The sequence below is a fragment of the Alligator mississippiensis genome, chromosome 1 (assembly GCF_030867095.1).
Source record: "Alligator mississippiensis isolate rAllMis1 chromosome 1, rAllMis1, whole genome shotgun sequence".
Taxonomy (NCBI): Eukaryota; Metazoa; Chordata; order Crocodylia; family Alligatoridae; genus Alligator; species Alligator mississippiensis.
Window position 1 is genome coordinate 167,275,011 of NC_081824.1, and position 20,370 is coordinate 167,295,380.

Consider the following 20,370-nt stretch of genomic DNA (forward strand, 5'->3'; position numbering starts at 1 on the left):
TTGGGAGCCAAGGTCAAAATTTCGATACATTGGTCAGCTAGGTTCCTGCTGAAACCAAGGAAATGGACATTTAATGTAAATACTTGAATAACCTTGAAAGACTACACACTGATAAAGTTTTTGCATTTTTGATAAAGCCTGTCAGATTTGTGCAAACACGCTTGTGTTGGTCAAACCTTTCCCATGTATGGCCTTCACCCACCATACTTCATAATTGCTGAAATGGCTATGGGAGTTCTGGATATTTCACCTGTCATGATACATACATTAGTCATTATTTCTCTGGTAACTAGCACCATAGTTCCTATTCATGCAGTTAAGAAAAAAGTTCATAACAAAGCACCATTTTTAGTGTGTGTGAAAAGGATTTCATTTCAGATTATAGTAATAAAAATGACTTGCCTTCTAAAAAATAAAATAAAGGTCACCATGTATTTTTCTCATTGTTCTTTCTTTATGCTGTCATCTTTTTCTTTTTTGAAAGTTTTGGGTTACTTTTAATTAATTCCAACCTAAACTTATTCTTATTTTTTCCTGTGGTTTATTTTTCCACTCCTTTTCTCATTCTTCTTTTCCATACTAATGTTTTGACTTTGGTGCATGGATCAACTTTATTTTTAAGGTATCAAACAATCAAATAGCAAATGATCATTTCTATTGATTTATTAAGAAATTACCCAGTGTACCTCTGGATGGGGACATTCTAGATGCCCTGGCAAAACCTCTCCTTTCTCCCAACCTGTCACAGATCATTCATATTGATAAACCAACTTTTGGGCTGTCAGAGGTCACTGCTATGCCAACATGTTTAGTGATTTTTTTTTATCAATATCGTTTTACGTATCCAAACACTCAGTTACTAAGTGGGCTTCCCCTCTGAACAGAATGCTTAACACCTGGTGGTTCTTGCTCAGGATAAGTACAAAGCTAGTCTTTGGTCTGAGGCACAATGGTGAGCTCTTACTTTAATTTTAAGTTATGGAGAGCTGTGATAATTAAAATTACCCTTTACTAAAAGGTCAACAATTCCAGTACTGAGACAAGATTCATCATCATACCTGTATGTAGGTTCTGAGATCACTTCATTTCAATAACCTGGCTATGCCATGGTAGTGTAAAACCCATTTAACCCAGAAAGCTATGCTTTTAAAGTATTTAATCTACTTCAAACTAATTAAAGTTATTTAATAGTACATTCTGAAGTACAAATGGAGTTTTCAAAAGTAGCTAAATAACATTGGGGTGTAAGTTCCACTGTTTTCCTTTAGCTAAAGGAATAGGCATATTTGAGTGGTTCTGAAAAATGCCTCTGTACATGTGTGTTTTTTAACTTCATACCCTGTGCTTGGTTGCTATTCTTATCAGAAGAGAATTGAAAATGAGGATGCATTAAGGTAACATTAAGCTGTTTGTCATTGTTTCATTTTTTGTGTACTACAAAGTTTTCAGATGGAACTTTTAATAGAGCAAATTTAAGCTGCTTTAGAACCTTTATGAAGTATTTTGTAATTACGTTTTCTAAATTCTCAAAGTAACTTTCAAAGTTTGGTAAACATACCATTGCTGCAGCTTGCCAACCTTAGACTCAGGCCATTTTGTTCAAGACTGCATGAAATAAATTTGGACCCTATGGCCCCTTCTACGTGTTACAGGTATTTAGCCACTGACTCTGGATACCAATAGCACAGGGACCCAGCATCCCACAGCTGTAGATACTGGGTGCCAGGGATCCAGTTGGTTCCTGGAAGCCGGGGGTGGTGGGGCGCCCCCACACCTGGGAGCCCCTCAACTCAGGGAGCTCCCAGTTGCAGAACTTGCTTCTTGCTGGTGTAGGGGGAGCTTGGTATTGGGCTCCCCCTGCACTGGGAATAAGGTACGATGGGATCTAATGTGTGATCCCACAATTGCAACTCCTGCCATGCACGTGTGGCATGGCAGAAGGCACGATTGTGTGAATCACATATTAGATCCCATTGCATCTTTACCTGTACATGTAGAGTGGGCCTATTATTTATAGACTATGAAAAATCTGATGGATCGCTAATACCTTAAGTATGTTGCAGTATAATGAAATAAATTCAAATATAATGATAAAGAAGAACGTTTTAATGCAATGATGCAGCAATTTCAAGTAGGCAACCTGTTATAAAAAATGTTATAAAACCCACTGGATAATCTTATTGTTATCTTTCAATAATGTTAAATGAATATTTAATATTTGGATCACATTTTTATGAATGAACTATTAAAGCAAAAGTGAGTGGCAGATTATCTGTTTTGACATGGCTCTCTCTTTCCCTCTTCTAGGTCATTGTTTAACTGGTCCATGTCTCTTCCCTGCAACATGGTCTTGAAAAAAGCTGTCGACAGTTTGCTTTGCTCAATGTGCCACATACACCCAAATTATTTTTCCTTGCTCATGGGCTGGATGGGTATTACCCCTCCCCCAGTGCAGTGTCAACATAGACTGTCCATGACAGATGACAGCAAAAAACAGGACCTTAGTTCATCATTAACAGATGACTCTAAAAACGCACAAGCACCTCTTGCACTAACAGAATCTCACCTGGCTACCCTTGCTGCTTCATCTCAGTCTCCTGAAGCTATCAAGCAACTACTGGACTCAGGTTTGCCCTCTCTGCTTGTCAGAAGCCTTGCTAGTTTCTGCTTTAACCATACTTCCAGCTCTGACTGTACTGCTCAATCAACAGATATTACCCAGGAAAGACTCAGGAGGCATCATGTTCCACAGCACTTTAATAAAATGCCTATCACGGCAGACCTGGTTGCTCCTGTTCTCAGGTTTTTGACAGAGGTTGGCAATAGCCACATCATGAAGGATTGGTTGGGTGGTTCTGAAGTCAACCCACTGTGGACAGCACTTTTATTTCTGTTGTGCCATTCTGGTGCTACTTCTGGAGGACATAATGTGGCAGCACAACAGGCCAGTGCAAGATCTACTTTGCTTTCTTCAGCTGCAGCAACAAGATTGACCACTCAGCAAAGGACAGCAATTGAAAATGCAACTGTTGCATTCTTCTTGCAATGCATTTCCTGCCATCCTAATAACCAGAGGTTGATGGCACAGGTAAAAGTGCAGAATTGTAGTGTATGTCCCTTATATAAAAAAAAAAAAAAAGTGTAAATTTGGTATGTATAAGTATTAAAAACATTAGCTTTTGTAGTTTTATTAAATTATTCACAGCTCATTTGGAACTTTGCTTCTGTAATAAATCACTGGCAGAGAAAGTTTTGCACTATAAATATGTGGGCACGTTGGGCTTTCTGTTTGAAAAATAGATTAATTGCTGGGCTCACCAGTATAGCCATTCAGTGTGGCACGTGGGCTCTATCTTTGTCACGTTAAAGTGCAGTTTTAGTCAGGCAGCTAAGAATAGTGTCTTTTTTTGTGTTTTGTTTCCAGATGAAATTGCTTAGCATCAAGTGTCTCAATCTGAGCCTTGAAAAGCAAATGCTTTCCTCTCTCACTATTGATTAAATCAGGTTTTTCCTGAGATGCCTGTGCCATCTGATTACTTTCATCATGCTTCATAGGCAAGAAAGCAGAATGTGGCCTTGCATCTGAAATTCAATTAGTGTGTGAGGGGAGAAAATTCAGTTACTTCCATTTTAGGGTATGTCCACAAAGCACAGTTCATCATTGTGCAGAGATACCCAGGTTAGTTCTAAACAAGCTAGCTAGGTACCAGAAGCAGCATAATTGCAGCAGTGTGACACCGGCTGGGGGAATTGGGTCTGCAGAGAAGCCAGTCTCATTAGTCTCAGTATGGTGCTGTACCACAGTATGGTGGTTTAGGATCAGGGTGCTACAAGCCCAGCTGCCCACCCCGAGTGGATGGCCCCTCTGCAGTGAGGTAAGTAAGCATGGTAATATATAATGTAGGTTTTGGGTGCCCCTCAATTCACAGAAGTGATGAAAGGGGTGCCTCAAGTCCAGTGAGGTTGAGAACCACTGCTCCTTCCGTTCCTGCGACTCGGTCGTTAAGCGAATTGGTCGATAAGCGAGAAGCCACTCTGAGCAGCAAAGTGCCCGGGCCGTGAGTGCGGGAGCTGTCCACCCCGCCATGCTGAACACAATACAGGTGTACTGTACTCCTCACTTAACGACCTACCTGCTTGGAGTAACGACTGCTCGGAGAGCTGGTCGTAAGTCCGCGCGGTCGTTAAACAGGTAGGTCGTTAAGTGAGGAGTACCTGTAGTCAATTTAGAGAGAGCTTGCGTATCTCTGCTCAGCTTTGCATTGTGTTGTGTAGATTTATCTGTTGCTGCTGCTTCTGTAAAGCTAACGGAAGTAAAGCTGCTTTTTTTGGTCCCTACATTGAAATGGAATAAATTCATTCTGGAACTATAAAGCGAGGTAGCAAAGAGGGTATTCATTATTATTTAAATTCCTGTATGGAGTAAAAAATAATTACTCATCAAATTCCCAATGCAAAAAGTTACTTACTTTGTTCCCTTTTTTTTTAAACATCTTTGATATTGGGAATCGCGCATTAGGTTACCATTCTCTTCTACTTTTGACTATTATAAATTGACTACCATAAATTGAAAAATGAGCTTTAAACTCTGATTTGAAAGATAAGTGGAAGATAAATCCTAGTGACTGAGCTGTTCTGCCAGTGGAGATCAATAATTCATAACTGTATACATAGCAAAATTGTAATGATGTTATGTTGTTTTGTATTCACAGGTTCTGTGTGAATTGTTCCAGTCATCCCCTCAACGAGGGAACCTCCCAACCTCTGGAAACATTTCAGGGTTTATTAGAAGGCTTTTTTTGCAGTTGATGCTGGAGGATGAAAAAGTGACCTTGTTCCTTCAATCCCCCTGCCCAGTAGGTTTTTTGTCCATCTCTGATATGAACTTCGATTAGTTTTAGTTGTTATACATTGTTTGTAAATACATTCCCAAACTGGGATCTTCATCTTCTGAAAACAAAACTACAGCTGGCCTTCAGGATTGCAGGATTCAAACAATCCGCTCTTTAGGTAGCAAAGGGACAAGGTGTGCAAGTTTTTCCCCCTTCCCAGATTTTTAACTTGCTATTTCACTGGTGTGGTAGGTTTAGCATTTCAATCTGCTTTTCATTTTAGACAATAAGGTATGACTGCAGTCGCAATGAAAGTTTCTGGCTAAAGTAAAAAGAAGTTGTAAGAACAAAAACATAATTGGTTTACCCATTAAAAAACAGACATACCTAGAATGAAAGATTTGCTGGTATCATCAATAACCAAAGAGCTGAAGCTGTTGTTGATGGAATCAGTTTTTATTGGAGGGAAGGCACTGGAGTTGTAAACTGTTTTAAGAGGCTTAATTTGCTAGAATCTTGAACCTCTAGAGGGCAGATATGACACAGAATTACATGGTTCCTTTGCAATTAGCTGATTTGTGTGTGTGTTCAGTGTTGAATTCATTTTATGATTCTCTGTCATTCTAACTGCAACAGATGTTAGCGTATAAAATGATCAGTGCTGCAAATGGGTCAGTTATGTTCACTGATTATCAGACATTAGTCTTACAAGTTTAACTTGCTCAGCATGTCTGAAATTGAAACTGAAGTGGTAAAAATGAGATTATTACTAGAAGGAGTTAAAACATTTTTCTACAGAAAAATGTGAATATTGTCAAGAGTGACATCTTTTGCTTGTACAAAAGAAAAATATTTCCTTAGATTATTCAGGATTGGAAATGCTATTGAAAGAAAATATGCAGTTGGTGTAGGAAAAAAATCAAATATCATCCCCTAAGCAAAGTTGTTGACAACATCCTGAAAAGTTAGAAGAAATGATCATCTAAGTTCCTATTTAAGAGTTTCCAGCAGGCTTTCAGCATCAGCTGCATTCAGAAGCAGTCTGTTATTTTTTTTTAATGCTTTGAAATTGGCAGATCTACCTAGTGCTTATGCCATGAGAGCAACAACCACACTTGAACTGGGGAAGAAATCTTCAGCCTTAAGATAATGACATCCTATTAAATATAACATAAAAACTAGCAATTTAAAGAAATGTGGCACTTTACCCTTGAAATGCTGCTTTTGAAGAATTAAACGTAAAAGCTCTATACTAGATACTGTAAGTAGAAAAAAATGTAAGAACAATTTAAAGTAAAAAATGTAATAACAATACATGCAGGGAAAATTGCTTTTCTAGTTATTGATTCCTGCTATTGATTTTTACATCTGAAAAATAAACCATAAGATGTCTCTAAATTGTTCTAAATTCCCCTAAAAGTATAAAGAAAAATAACAAAGAGGCCTTTGTCAATAGCTTGCACAACAAAAAAGAAAATGATGGATCCTAGGAATTTTTGTACCTACACATACACATACTAGTTATTTGGAAACTTGTACTCAGTGTGAAAATTGCACACCCCTGTCACTCTGAGGATATAAGAGCTGATGTATACCTCTAGCTCCTTAATTCCTCTCAATTGTCCAGCTAAATTATAGGGTCTACATTTGCAAAAACAGCTCAAAAACCATCAAAGGAAATTAGTAGTTTATAAGCTGCAGCTTCTGTTGCAGTCTGTAACCTTTGAAGAGCATTTCAGTTTTCTTGTCTCTAGATCTGAATGTTTTTGTATTTTGATCTCAGTTAATGTCATTTTAATTCATAACTAAGACATCAAATCTCAACAAATTCTTATTTCTGAATACTGGAAAATAACTGGCTTTTTGTTTTCTTTCTAGCTGTACAAAGGTAGAATTAATGCTACTAGCCATGTGATACAGCATCCAATGTATGGTGCAGGACACAAATTCCGCACTCTTCATTTACCTGTCTCAACAACGTTAGCAGAGGTTCTTGATCGTGTGTCAGGCGAGTTTTAATATTGTGTATTTCGTACTATACTGTAGATCTTGAAAAAATGTGTCTGAAGGGTCATGTCACACAGGTGGGGGTGGGGGTATGTGCGCACGCGCACATGCATATATAAGTATATATACTTTTGTAATATTCTGAACAATTTCAACATAGCAATTAGGGAATTTAGTCTTAAGTTCTTCTTGGATTATGTATTCACATACATGTTCTCACTAGGGTTAGGGTTATTTATAGTATACACACACCCTTGACACTGAGGATATAAGAGCTGGTGTATACTTCTAGCTCCTTAATTCTTCTCAACTGCTTGCCTAAATTGTAGCATTTCTTTGTCACTTTGCCTTGTTGTATGCCCCTGTTCAGTACCCATACACAGCTTCTTTCTTTTTGTTGACAACTGGTCAATTAAATTAACTTCAGCAAAGCAGGTGTTGGATAATACCTCCAAGCAGGCTAATTCCATAACCACATGTTTTAAATGTTCCTGTAAGTGACATCTGCAGGGTGGCCACCTGGAGCTCAAAAGGCACCTTTTACTGCGTCATCATGGAAGTCTGGTGCCACCTCTGGCAAGGTGGTTCTGCATTTGCAGAACATAAGAGATTCGCTTTAGCATGTGGGCTTTGCTTGGACTCGCCCACAAACGAGAAGGTGCATGTGGATAATAACTGGAAGGAGAAAACCAAGTTATTCCCTGGTAACTACAATCCTTCAAGATATATTTTCCACGTACACATTTTCATTATCCTTTCTTTGTGTTGTACAATCAGAGACCATACTTGATGGGAACTGAGGAACACAAAATATACCTCTAGTCTAGGACAGGAAGGACTGGAGTACACACTACTGCTATACTACTGCTGTGCTTTAATAAACAACTAAGACAAAAAAGGACTGGTCAAAGCCCAGACTCATAAGAGAAACCCACAAGTGAGAATATGTATGTGAATAATACATCTCAAACTCCAGTTAGTGCGTGTGTGTGTCTGTGTGAGAGAGGGAGAGAGAGAGATGCACAAAATTCTACTTATCCTTTCTAGTTTTAGATGGGGACTTACTCTGTTTCAATTATTTTGGTTTTTTGTGAAGTTTTACTCAATAGATTTACAAGAGACAAATCTCAGACATTCTGGTCTGTTCAAGGGTTGTTTAAATGTGTTTCAGCTGCTACATGACAAGTTACATTACCATGCTTGTATGTTTTAACATTTTGCATATTTTCATATTTCCTGTAAGATAAAAGCACATTAATATTGTAGTTCCATATTCAGTATTTCTTTTCAGGCTTTAGTTAGTAGGGGCTAACCAAAAAAATTCTGGGAGTAAACTGGTCTTTATCCCAAGTTAAAGTTCACAAAAATCATATTGCCATTGAAAATGATAGTTCTGATGAATCCATGTAGTTTTCAGTCATGCTTATAAATATTTTAAAATGTCTTTCAAATGCAGATTGAGAACCCTAAGTTTAAGACGAGAACCAATTTAAAAGTTAAGAACAAATGAGATGATCAAGAATCAAGGCATTTATTTTATCCCAAACTACAATTGCGAACTGTTAGTTATGCTGCTTAAGTCTTTCATGAATATAAATAGATACTCAAAAGATTAATTTACTGAGGGGTTTTTTGGGGGTGGGGGGCAGGGTGGAAGAAATCAATCCTAAAAATGGATGACTTTTTTCGTTACATTGAAGCTAGAGTTCACAATAAGTATCACAGAGTTCCCAAAGATGTTTGGGCAAAACTAGGAAAGATCCAAATTAATATTTCAGAGCCTGGAAAATAAACACAATAAGTAGCTCTTAGACTGGGTGAGGCAGAGGCACGAAGAGCAAGGGGGAGGCAGGCGGCAACTAGTTGGGGCTGGAGCCTCAGCAGCCCCCTGCTTCCTTGTACTTGAATCCAAATCAAGGCCTTTTTTCCCCCACGTCAAGTGAGCAGAGGGGAAACTCATCCTCGATTAAAGTAAATATGGTATGTCATTAAAACACCCTTGGACGAACCACCTGCAGCTCCGTCCTGCTCCCTGCTTGGACCCTGGGTCCCATTCGCCAACCTGGCTGAACAGCGCCCCCAGCCCAGGCCCTCCCTCACCATGGGGGCCTTGATCTGCCCCTCCCCCATACCCCTTCTCTCTACAGACTTACCTGCCGATCACTGCTCTCCACACTGCCCAGCTGCATTCCTGGCCAAGTGAATGCTTGTGCCTGCACACACGCATGTGGCATCCAAGGCCCAGCCAGAAGGCATATTGTATTTATCGGTGACATTATCAGCTACACTGGCCAAAAAAAGCTGATAGCAGATAATGTTAATATTCCTTTCATCGGTGCTTATTCAGTATGCAAACAATATATCGGTGCACCTCTACCACTTACTCATTCATGTGTTCTTTCCAACCTGAGAGCTGAAAGAGGAAGGTCACCAAAACCTAGTAGGAAAAACAGTTGATTGAGTATATTTAGGTTGTATCGTATTTTGTAGAACCAAGAGAGAGCAAAGCTGTGATTATGTAAGCAGTCTTAACTTAGATTTTTGGGCAGAGAATAGTTTATTCCTCAGTTCAATTCTGCTCAAATTTTAAATGAAATAAAAAAGCAATACAGTATAAGACACAGACTGTCACGCTACCAAAATATAAATTGTTTTAAAAATCTACATTTTTTTACCTTTCCTTTCCCCATTTTAGATATCATCCTTTCTCCCTGGTGTCCCAGCTTCTACATGGGTCAGCAAAATTTTTATCTTTAAAATAGGTGATATTTATTTTTGCCTATGCTGTTGTTCTAAACTGATCTGGGAGGAAGTGTCTTAAGATTAAAATAATAAACAATATGAATGTATATTGTAGTTGTTCTGGGGACAAAAGAATTGCTGGGAAAGGAGCGAGAAGTCATTCGGCTTGTATGTGATCATCTTTGACAACATTTCTCCTTTTTTTGCAGTCTGACAGCCCCAGTTTCTTTTGCAGTTTGACACCTTTCTCTTCTATGAAATGTTGGCATTTTTCTATTTCAGCAGATGTGTGTTATATGTCAGTCTAGAAATTTTGAGTACAGGGCCCAATCAAGTCAGAGAAGATATATTAGTTCATCACCATAGTAGAGATTTGCACTTGTACAATACAAATACTGTAAAATAACTTCACATTCATTTTGGAAAGTCTTTTATTCTTAATCAGTTTGCAGCTGTTGTTAGCTAGCATACAACAATTTGCATAATCCATGATTATTAAGAATAAATGTGTGATAATCTTACAAGAAAGTATGCATTATATTGCTCCATTATGTGCTGGGAACTGCTTGGCATCTCTGTACATTTGATGGTTACAATGCTGTAGAAATTTATAAAAAAGCCTCAAAATAAGGCCTTAATGATGAATATGCCATTGTAACCATAAGGTGATTCATTTTGGTTTGAATGCATCTAGTTTTTAAATTACTCAAGTCAGATATGTCAGTGTCCTCAATAAAATGGGGACTTAGCCACAGGTCACAGTAGTTCTTCATACAAATTTATTGGCAAAAAGTTTACACAGAGATTTGGGGAGGGGAGAAGTTTTGGGGGAAAGATATTATTATTTAAGTAACTTCCAGAAATCTATTTCTTAATGCAAATTCACTTCCAAATGTAAAACTAAGTAATAAAAATATATATCAATATATTTGTAGCAATACCTTAGGAAATGAGTAGCTTTCTCCCTCCTTCCCCCTACCCCCAATTAGAAGTTGCCTTTCTAACTAGACCCTTACACAGGCTTTTGAAAAATAAGGTCAGTTAACTACGCTTTGAGCAACTGAGGCAACATCTCATTGTCCTGTCCTTGCTGCTGTCAGTTTCTCTTCATTGAGACAGTTACACAATCTGTTAGTACATGTGGACAACCTGTGGCATAGATGCCACAGGTGACATGGGCAGCCTCCATGTGGGACATGGCAGATAGGGGAGGGAACAGGCATCACAGTGGCAGGTGGGGCAGGGAACAGAAAGCATAGCCAGGAGATCAGACAGGAAACATAGGGCAGGAAGTTGCAGAGGAGCAGCTTGTTCACAGCACAGAGCAGACAGCTGAAGGGACAGATCAGTTAAGGGAAAGGGATCAGAGTGGCACTGGAGGAGGGTGCAAGGGTAATTTCTGACACCTGCCAAAAAGCTTGTTCTACACTGTTAACACAGTCAGAAGCCTCACTATTTTGAATGTCTCAATGAGTCCATGCTGCCCACATAGGGTAATGTAGGAATTTTCTGAGGTAATTGCAGAGCCATTGGCTATCCTCGTCTTAGAACTTGAGCGAGGCCCCAGATGATTGGGAAAGGGCAAATATAGTTTCTTTCCTTTCTTAAAGACAGTAGCATCCAGGGAATTAGACCAGTCAGTTTGATCTTGATATGTGGAAAGATCATGGACCAGGTCCTCAAGGAGCCTATTGTGAAGTGCCTAAAGGAGAGAGGTGATCAGGTACAGTCAGTATGGATTCATCAAGAGCAAGTTATTCCTGACCAACCCGATTTCCTTCTATGATAAGGTAACAGGCTCTGTGGGTGGAAGGGAGAGCAATAGATGTGATACCTTGGCTTTAGCAAAGCCTTTGAAACGGTCTCCCATGACATTCTCATTAACAAGCTAAGGAAGTACAGACTAGACAAAAGTACTGCAAGGTGAATACGTAAATGATTAGATCAGGGTGTTCAGCCTTCAGGGATGGAAAATCTGGCGGTACAGAAATGGTGGAAGCTTCACATGGTTGGATCCAGCCCTATCTGAGCCATTGCTGGGTCCAACCCCATGCATCCAGATGAGTCTGGGCTGCTCCACTTCCCCCCACCCCCACACGCCCAGATTAGGGCTGGTCCTCTTCCCTGTACATCTGGAGTGGGGCAACTCTGCTGCCTCACCCCCAACACACACATTCATCCTTCCTTTCCCCCCCCCCATATGTTGGGATTGGGACCAGTTTGCTCCCCGCACCTGTCCTGGGTGGATGGATCATGGTCTGCCTGTGTACCCCACCCCCCATGGCTGAATTGGGCCTCCGTTATGCTGGCCACGCATGCTTGACTGAGCCCACTGGCCAGATCTGTCCCATGGACGGACCTAGCACCACCTATACATTGCAGAGGGCAAAAAGATTAGGGATCGCTTGATGAGGTCATCATGCTGATTTGGTAGTTATCAATGGTTCAGTGTCTAGGAGGTGTCAAAAGGAGCACCCTAGGATTCCCAAGAGATATTGGTTAACAACTTCATTATGATTTGTATGATAGGATTGAGTGCATGCTTAGCAAATTTGCAGGTGACACAAAGTTGGATGGAGTTGCAGACATTTTGGAAGACAGAGCTGGACAGACTGGAAAAGTGGTACGCAGTCAATCTGATGAGATTCAGCAAGGACAAGTCCAAAATTCTGCAGTTGGGAGAGAATAACTCCATGCACAGCTGCAGATTGCAGAGTGACTGGCTAGACTGCAGAGAAGGATCTGGTTTGGGGAGGGATTTACAGTAGACCATAAATTGAATACGAGTTAACAGTGTATTCCTGTTGCAAAAAAAGCCAACAGCATTCTGGGTTGTTTTAACAGGAGTGTTGCTTGCAAATCAAGAGAAGTGATTCTTCCCCTCTATTCAAGACTGATGAGGCCTCACCTGCAGCACTAGTTTTGGGCCCCCACACTTCAAGAAAGATGTGAACTGACTGAAAAGAATCCTTTGGATATTGACAGAAATTAGAGGCCTAGGAAGCATGATTTATGAGGAAAGGCTGAAAGAACTAGGATGATTTACATTTGGCAAAGAGAAACTGTGAGGGGGATTTGATAACAGTCATCAAGTACTTGCAGAGCGATTTATAGAGAGGATGAAGACTAGACTTTTCTCTGTAGTTGTAGGGGGTAGAGCCTCTCCAAAAACTGAGACCCTGTAGCGGTGGAGAGCCTTGTGTCCCAATGATCCTCAGAACTATGTCACCCAGAGTTTCACATTCCTGGCAAGCAAGCTTGATGGGAGGTTCCAGACCAACTACGGTCCAAACTCCAAATCTTTAATGGCAGATCAGGCGGAAGAGGATGTGAGGATCTCAATGGCTGTAAAGGTGGAAGAAGGCTTCAGAAAAGTGGAGGTCTCTTTTCATCTAGGGTTTCCCTTGCTATTGTGCTCAGGTCTCCACTTTGTCAAGATCTTGTGGTTGCTGTTTCCATGCACCAGCTTTCTCACATTAAACCAAGTCACATGGGCTTCTATTACAGGAAACTACACACTCTCCTGTACCAACCTTCAAAAGCCCTGCAGCAATGGATGAGTGGTGACAGAAATGGGACTAACGATTCCGGCAGTCTCCAGCCATGAATCTGCATGCAGGAGGCAGTATCCTAATGGCCATCTTGCACCTGGGTTGAGATGGGTGCAATTTGGTAGTTGCTACCATGACTAAGCAGTCCTATTCAGGATGCCCTCTGCTCATCCTGCATGGGAAGGTGCTAGAAAAGGTGCTTTAAACCTAGGCTGTTGTATCTGCCCCTGGTTAGATAACCACATCCAGTAAGATTACTCTCTCTGTGATCAAAAACATCATAAGACGACAGTGATTTTTGCAACATGGAACATTCACATGTTGATGGATAACCAATGGAACAAATGACCAGAAAGAAGAACTGCCATGGACTCCAGGGAACTGGCAAGATACAGCATCAACGTTCAAGTCTGAGTAAGACAAAATGACAGAATGAAGGTCAGCTGAGGGAAGAGAATGGAAGGGGAAGGGGAAACTGGCCCAAGACAAACATTCACAGCATCGGCTTTGATACCAAGAATCAGCTCATCAGTGAGCTTACAGAGCTCCCTGTGGGCATTAACAAACATCTTATGACTTTCTGTCCTATGTTCAGCATCAACCAGTACACCACCATCATCAGTGCTTATGCCCCATGCTTGATGCTGACAGTGATGTCAAAGAACTGTTCTACTCCAACCTCGATCATGTACTGACTAACACTTGCAAGGAGGACAAGATCATTCTCTGCGGTGACTTCAGTGCCAGAGTCAGACATCCTGGAATTCTGGAGTGATATTATCAGGAAGGAAGGAGTAACGAAAGCTAACTCCAATGGCACCCTTTTCCTGAGCAAATGTACAGTCTTGTCATCACAAACCCTGTCTTCAGACAGTGACAAATACAAGACCACCTGGAGACACTCTCACTCTAAGCACTGGCACCTCCTCAACTAAGTTATTGTTAAAGTCCACGATCAAATGGATGTCTGCATCGTGCAAGCTATGCAAGAAGTCGATGACTACTGGACAGATCACCATCTTGTCAGATCCATTATGAACATCTGGCTTGCTCCAAAACACTGAAAACAGCCAAAAAATGTGAAGGACTCTCAATACCAAATCTCTTCTAGACCCAAAGGCCTATAAGAATCTCCAGCAGTGTCTCCATGGAAAGCTCTCTACCCTGTCCACAAAGGAAGGCAACACTGAGGAACTCTAGAAGGAGTTTAAAGCTGCCGTTCATATGGCCAGTACTGAATCCAGAAGAGAAGGGCTTATTTTGCTTGGCAAGATGACACCTCATTTCAGCAAGTGGAGGAGACAGATCAGTTCCTCAAAGCTGAAGCTCAAAGGAAGATCTGGGAAATCAAAAATCAGTGGTGCCAAGATAAATCCAAAGAGATCCAACTCTGTGCTGAGAAACAGGATATGCATAGCTTGTTCTTGACAATGAAGGCCATCTATGGCCCAGTTTCTCCTGATCTTACTTTCCTATGATTGCAGGATGGCTTGATGCTCCTGAAAAACTATGAATCTCTCCAAGCTTGATGGAAAGAGCACTTTGGGGCACTCCTGAACTGTACGTCAACTGTGGCAAATACCATTGTCAAAGCCATTCCCCAGTACCTTGAAAGGGAATCCCTTGCCCAACCCCCTATCTTAGAGGTCTGGCATACCATCAAGGAAACCAAGAACAAGGCTACTGAACCATATGGTATACCTGATGAAGTCTGTAAGACTGGTGGTGAGGAACTGGTACTGAGACTCCACAAATTTATTCTCCACATTTGGTGCAAGTAGGGGATCCCTGGGGACTTAAGGAATGCCAACATCATGACTATACTTCAAGAAAGGAGATGTCTGCACGTGGGAACAGTTGAGGTATTGCTCTCCTTTCTACAGGGAAAATCCTTGCCTGCATCCTGAACAGTCTTCTACTGCTTGCTGAAGTCCTTCCATTGTGGTTTCAGACTATCCCATAAGGCAATTGACATGACCTTTGTTGCCTGCCAGGTCCAAGAAAAGTGTCAGGAACAACACCGTGACCTGTATATGACCTTCATTGACTTCACCGAAGCCTTTGATTCCTTAGTCACGAAGCCTTGTGGAAAGTACTGGCCAGATTTGGATGTCTGTAAAAGTACATCAAGGGCCTGAGGCTGCTCCACTTCCAGATGACTGCAACCGTTTTAAGTAGTGGATTGGAGATGGATCTGAACTTGGGTCAAGCAAATATTTGTTATTGCCCCAACTTTGTTCTCTATTTTTTTTTTTTTCACAGTCACCTTGATTGCATTCAGGACCACTTTCCTTTCAGAATTGACATAGAATACTGAATGGTGGATGGAGAGCTCTTCAATCTAGGACATTTTCAGTCTAAGACCAAAGTACTCAAAACAGCTATCCTTGACCTTCAGTATGCCGACGGTTGCACCAGCCTTGCACACACTGAGGAAAACCTTTAAACCATACTTGATCTTTTTGGAGAAGCCTACCAGACTTTGGGCTGCTCTCTCAACATCAAAAAGACTAAAAAGTGTTCTATCATCCTGTCCCAGGCCATAAATGCGATTCCCTTCCCCAAATTACCATAAAGGGAAAGACCCTGGAGGTAGTTGAGCACTTCCTCTACCTTGGTACCTGTCTCTCCTAGAGAGTGAACATTGAGAAGATCCAACACAGGATCCATTGTGCAAGTGCCTCCTTTGGGAAATTGCTTTGGCATGTGTTTATCCTTCGTGATCTTCAGAAAGACACCAAAATCCAGATCTACAATGCAATCATCTTTCCCACTTTCCTTTATAGATATGAAGCGTGGATGACCTACCATCGTCAACTCAAGAGCCTGGAGAGATGTCATCAGCAATGCCTCTAGAAAATCCTCCACATTGAATGAGAAGATCACCACACAGACCACCACATGCATCCTTGCTGAAGTCAGTGTTACCAGTACTGAGTCAGTGATCCTCAAGCACCAACTTCACCAGGCCAGATATTGTGTGTGTGGATGCCTGACTCTCGACTCCCAAAACAAGTTCTGTACTCCCAGCTTAGTAACTCTCTGAGGTGGCCAGAAGAAAAGCTGGTGGTGATCTTGTGGTGGCCAGAGGAAAAGCTACAAGGACGCATTGAAAGCATACTTCAAGAAAATGGATGCTGACGTCAAGACTTGGGAGGAGCTGATTGTTGACTGACTCCAGTAGCGCCGCAACCTCAACTAAGCTGCTGCCTGCTTTGAGGTAAAGCTTCTCAACCTCAAAGCAGAGGGGAGAGAGCAGAGGAAGAAAAAGGAGAGAAATCTTGTCCTATGGCCTACCTGCCCCTGCAGAAGGATGTACAACTTCTGCAGATGGATTTGTGGCTCAAGGATTAGACTCTTAAATCACCTCAGGACCCATCAATGAGCTGTGTTGAGAAATTGCTGATGACAATAAAGGGACAGAGCTAGGAGCAATAGCCTTAAGCTGTGGCAGAGGAAGTTTAGGTTGGAAATTAAGAGTGTAGTCAAGCCTTGGAAAAGACTACCTAAAGCAGGGCTCAGCAACATTGTTGGGCAGAGTACCAAAAACACCCACAACCTTGATTTGTAAGACGTTGGCATGCCAGAGGCGGACGGGAGGGGAACTGCAAGGTGCCCAGTCCTTATTGTGGCAACACAGCCTCAGCCCCTTCCCTGCTATCTGATCCGAGGTGCGTGTACCCCTGCTGCCAGCAGTGAGCCAGGTTGGGGCTCCACAGACCCCAGTACAGCCACTTGTAGTGTCCTGGCTGCCTGCCACAGCCAACTCAGGCTCTGGGCAGGCCCCTCCCAACCACCACAGAGCCCAGGCTGCTCACAGCAAGCAGGGGGAGGTTGCAAGCTGTTGCACTGAGGTCTGTGGAGCCCAAGCCTGGCTTCTTGCCTAGTGGCAGGTGTGCATTTACCTTGAGGTGCACGGCAGGGACGAGGCTGGGACTGCGCTGCCAGAACAAGAATTGGGCCCCTTGTGGCTTCCTCGCCATCTGCCCCAAGGTGTGCGTGCCAAGCAAAACACCTTCGCATGCCACACCTAGCGTGCATGCCAGGGGATGTCTACCCCTGACATAGGGGCTATGGACTCTCCTTCCCAGAAAATTTTCAACAGCACGTTAGACTGACACTTGTCTGGGATGTTTTAGTCAGGGACAATCCTGCCTTGAGCACAGGTTGGACTAAATGACCTTGTGTGGTTCCTTCCAGCTCTACTTTCACAAGATCCTGTCTGGTAATATTTTCCCCACTTCCCAATAGCTTCACTTCACAGCCTTGAAAAGGTTCTGAATTAAGTTTTAGTGGTTCGAGTACTTTTCTGATAAATCAGAGCAATCAAACCAGAAGCCTTACATTAATATTTCTAAATATCTGAATGGTTTGTTATTCCCTTGGAAAATCTTTACTATAAAGAGGGAACAGTGTTAAATGTCAATGTGCTTCTGTCAGTGAGTTAATATATATCTTAGAAATTTATTTTTAATTATAATATTTGTTGACATTTAAAAATGAAAAGTTACCAGTAGCCAGAAATATTGAATGATTATTGATTGAGCCAGAATGATTTTTTTTTTTTTTTTTTTTTTTTTTTAAAGGCTAGCAGTGCAGCTCAATATGATAACTGAAAAAATATTGTTAGGCTAGCAGCTCAGGCAAATGCTTGCTCTCAGTTTTTTTGTTTTGTTTTACTTGATGTATTGTTTTGGGACCCACTGTAAGAATAAAAAGTTTGTTTTAATTTTCAATTGTGCTATTGATATGTATTGTCTTTGTGTCACTGAATAATAGGATTAGATGTCTTGCTTCCTGTTTTTTTGTGAAATTATACTTTGATTGGGTGTTTAACACCTGAACTATTATGCTAGAATGAACATACTGGTAAATGAAATTATTTTTTGTGTTTATGAGTTTGAAAGCTGGTAAATTGAATCAGTATATCCTCATATGAGCAAAAAGAAATGGAATGTCCAGAAAGAGCTGAAGTATTTTTAAGATTAGATCATACAAATTACTTTATTAAGTATCCTACTATTCTCCCAAGTTTTTTTAATTTCATAGGCTCGTGTAAGATTGATTTAAGGTGTATGTAATTTTAAAACATACAAAGCTCTAAATGTGGTACTGTTTACTTATCATGTAGCCATTTCGGATATATTTGACAACTATATTGCGGATTTTATGTGAGATGCTAGCTCTCATCAGTTACTTTTTAAGCACTCATTCATTGTAAATATACCCATAAGGGGTATTTTAGGGAGTTTTCTTCAGAGAACACCTCCCTGGTCTCAGGCTCACTGTACCCCAGACCTTTAAAAAATGCATGTACAAGTAGGTTGCACACATTGTTTTCTGAAATACCTGGTACATGGGATCCTTGGGATCAGAGAGAGGTTCCCTGATCCCAGGGTATTGATGTGCCAGGATCCTAAGACTGTGTGCGCAGCCCAGCTGTACATATGGTTTTCAGACATCCTTGGCACTGGGGAACTTCATATTAAGGAGCTTTTCTCAGGATCAAGGAGGCTTTACCTAATCCTGAGCTTTTTAAAGGTCCCAGAGTGATAGGGCCCCAGGATCAGGGAGCTTCTCCCTGATACTGGCGTGCCCCATGTGTAGGTAGACTGCACATGGTTTTTATTCATCCCAGTAGGCAAGGGACACTGACATTGGGAATGGTTAGCCAGATACTCAATTTCATGCATCTCCTGCAGGATTTAACATCCCCAGTGGGGCAAGTCCTTTGGCTCTTTTTTACCCCCTTCCCCCGTAATCCCCGCTCTGATGCCCTGTGCTCTGCAGAGCCAACTAGGACTGTAGTGTGTGGCGTTTTGGCAATTGTCTGGTTGTCCATGTGGCAGGGACCACACTGGGGCCAGTTCCAGATCCTAGTTTGATCCCTGGTGCCACCTAACAGTCGGCTAATTGTGGGCACCTGCTTTCAACTTGCTGAAAATGGAGAACCAGGGATCATGATCCTTATCCACAATCCCAAAATTGCATGTCCTGTCATGCACGTGTGGCATGGCAGGAAGGAGGCTTAATAGTTGGGAGGATCACAGATCAGAGCCCATCACACTTCTAAATTAATGTCTGCCAGTGGCCTATTTGACCATTTTTTGAACTATGACATCTCTTATCAGCATGAAATGATCCACTGCAGTAAATCCATTTTCAGTAATTATTTATTTGCCAACATGATACATTATAACTAACCCAAGTCCATTATAACTAACCCAAGGCTACCTACTATTTACTAAAATAGATGGTCCACTTTTGAAAAGTACAAGGTAACCAGAGCTTCTTTTGACTTCAGTGGAAACATGATGCTTAGAAGTCAGAAAATCAGGCCACATGTTTAGGGGCGCAACATTAACTGGCCAAGCTTGTGTGTATTGACTTAATTATAAAAATCTACAGGTGCCTCCAATTAAACATTGTCATTTTCTTTCCTTAATCCTCTCAATTCTCTTGTTGGCACCAGTGATATTTTAAAGCTGTAATTATACTGCCCCCAGACAAGCAAATGCCTGCACTGCTTCCTGGGATTTCAGAGCAATGTCTGTCTTTAAATGGTCCAAGGAAAAAATAGCTGCAAGACTTTTTGTCAGTACTCTTAATGCATTAGTTTTGACCTATGTACCAAGCATTGCTAGTTAAAATGGAATGCAAGGCTCCAAGCCAGTAAGGTAATTGAGAGAATCCAAATGAATATCAAATGAACAAATAAGAAATTGACATGACATTTTAAAATGCTTTTCTTTCTTTTCCTGCAGATACACCAAGTATCACCGCTAAACTGATTAATGAACAGAAAGAAGACAAGGAAAAAAAGAACTATGAAGAGAAAGAAAAAGTTAAAGCAGAGAATGGTTTTCAAGACAATTACAGTGTTGTTGTTGCCTCTGGTATGTGTCTCTTTAATTTTCCATCTCTTATAAGTTTTTCTCTTTTAAATGTAAAATGTGACCAATTATATCAATTAATATAAGCACACATCACTTTTACTACCAAGGATAATTTTGAAAATTTTAGTCTTTAGCTAAGCAAAATAGGCACTTCCATAGAACTGATCTCTCATACAACCATTGCCCTAAAACAGTTGCCCCTTGGCAAATGTTAGACTCCTAATTATAAAGGTATTCAGACAAGATATGCCTGTAATCAGGTACACACTCTAGTTTCCACAAGGTAAAAAAAAAAAAAAAGAGGAGAGTTTCTTCTATATCATTTCATCTACCGTAAGTGCC

General features: G+C 41.0%; 1 protein-coding gene across 1 annotated transcript in view; it reads left to right on the plus strand.

The window, feature by feature from the left end:
* The window catches only part of BIRC6 (baculoviral IAP repeat containing 6), a 322,923-nt gene that overhangs the window by 181,971 nt on the left and 120,582 nt on the right, over nucleotides 1–20,370 (plus strand). Inside the window, 4 exon segments of the mRNA XM_019500584.2 lie at nucleotides 2,308–3,088; nucleotides 4,713–4,856; nucleotides 6,711–6,840; nucleotides 19,897–20,028. Coding sequence (XP_019356129.1) covers nucleotides 2,308–3,088; nucleotides 4,713–4,856; nucleotides 6,711–6,840; nucleotides 19,897–20,028 — 1,187 coding nt within the window.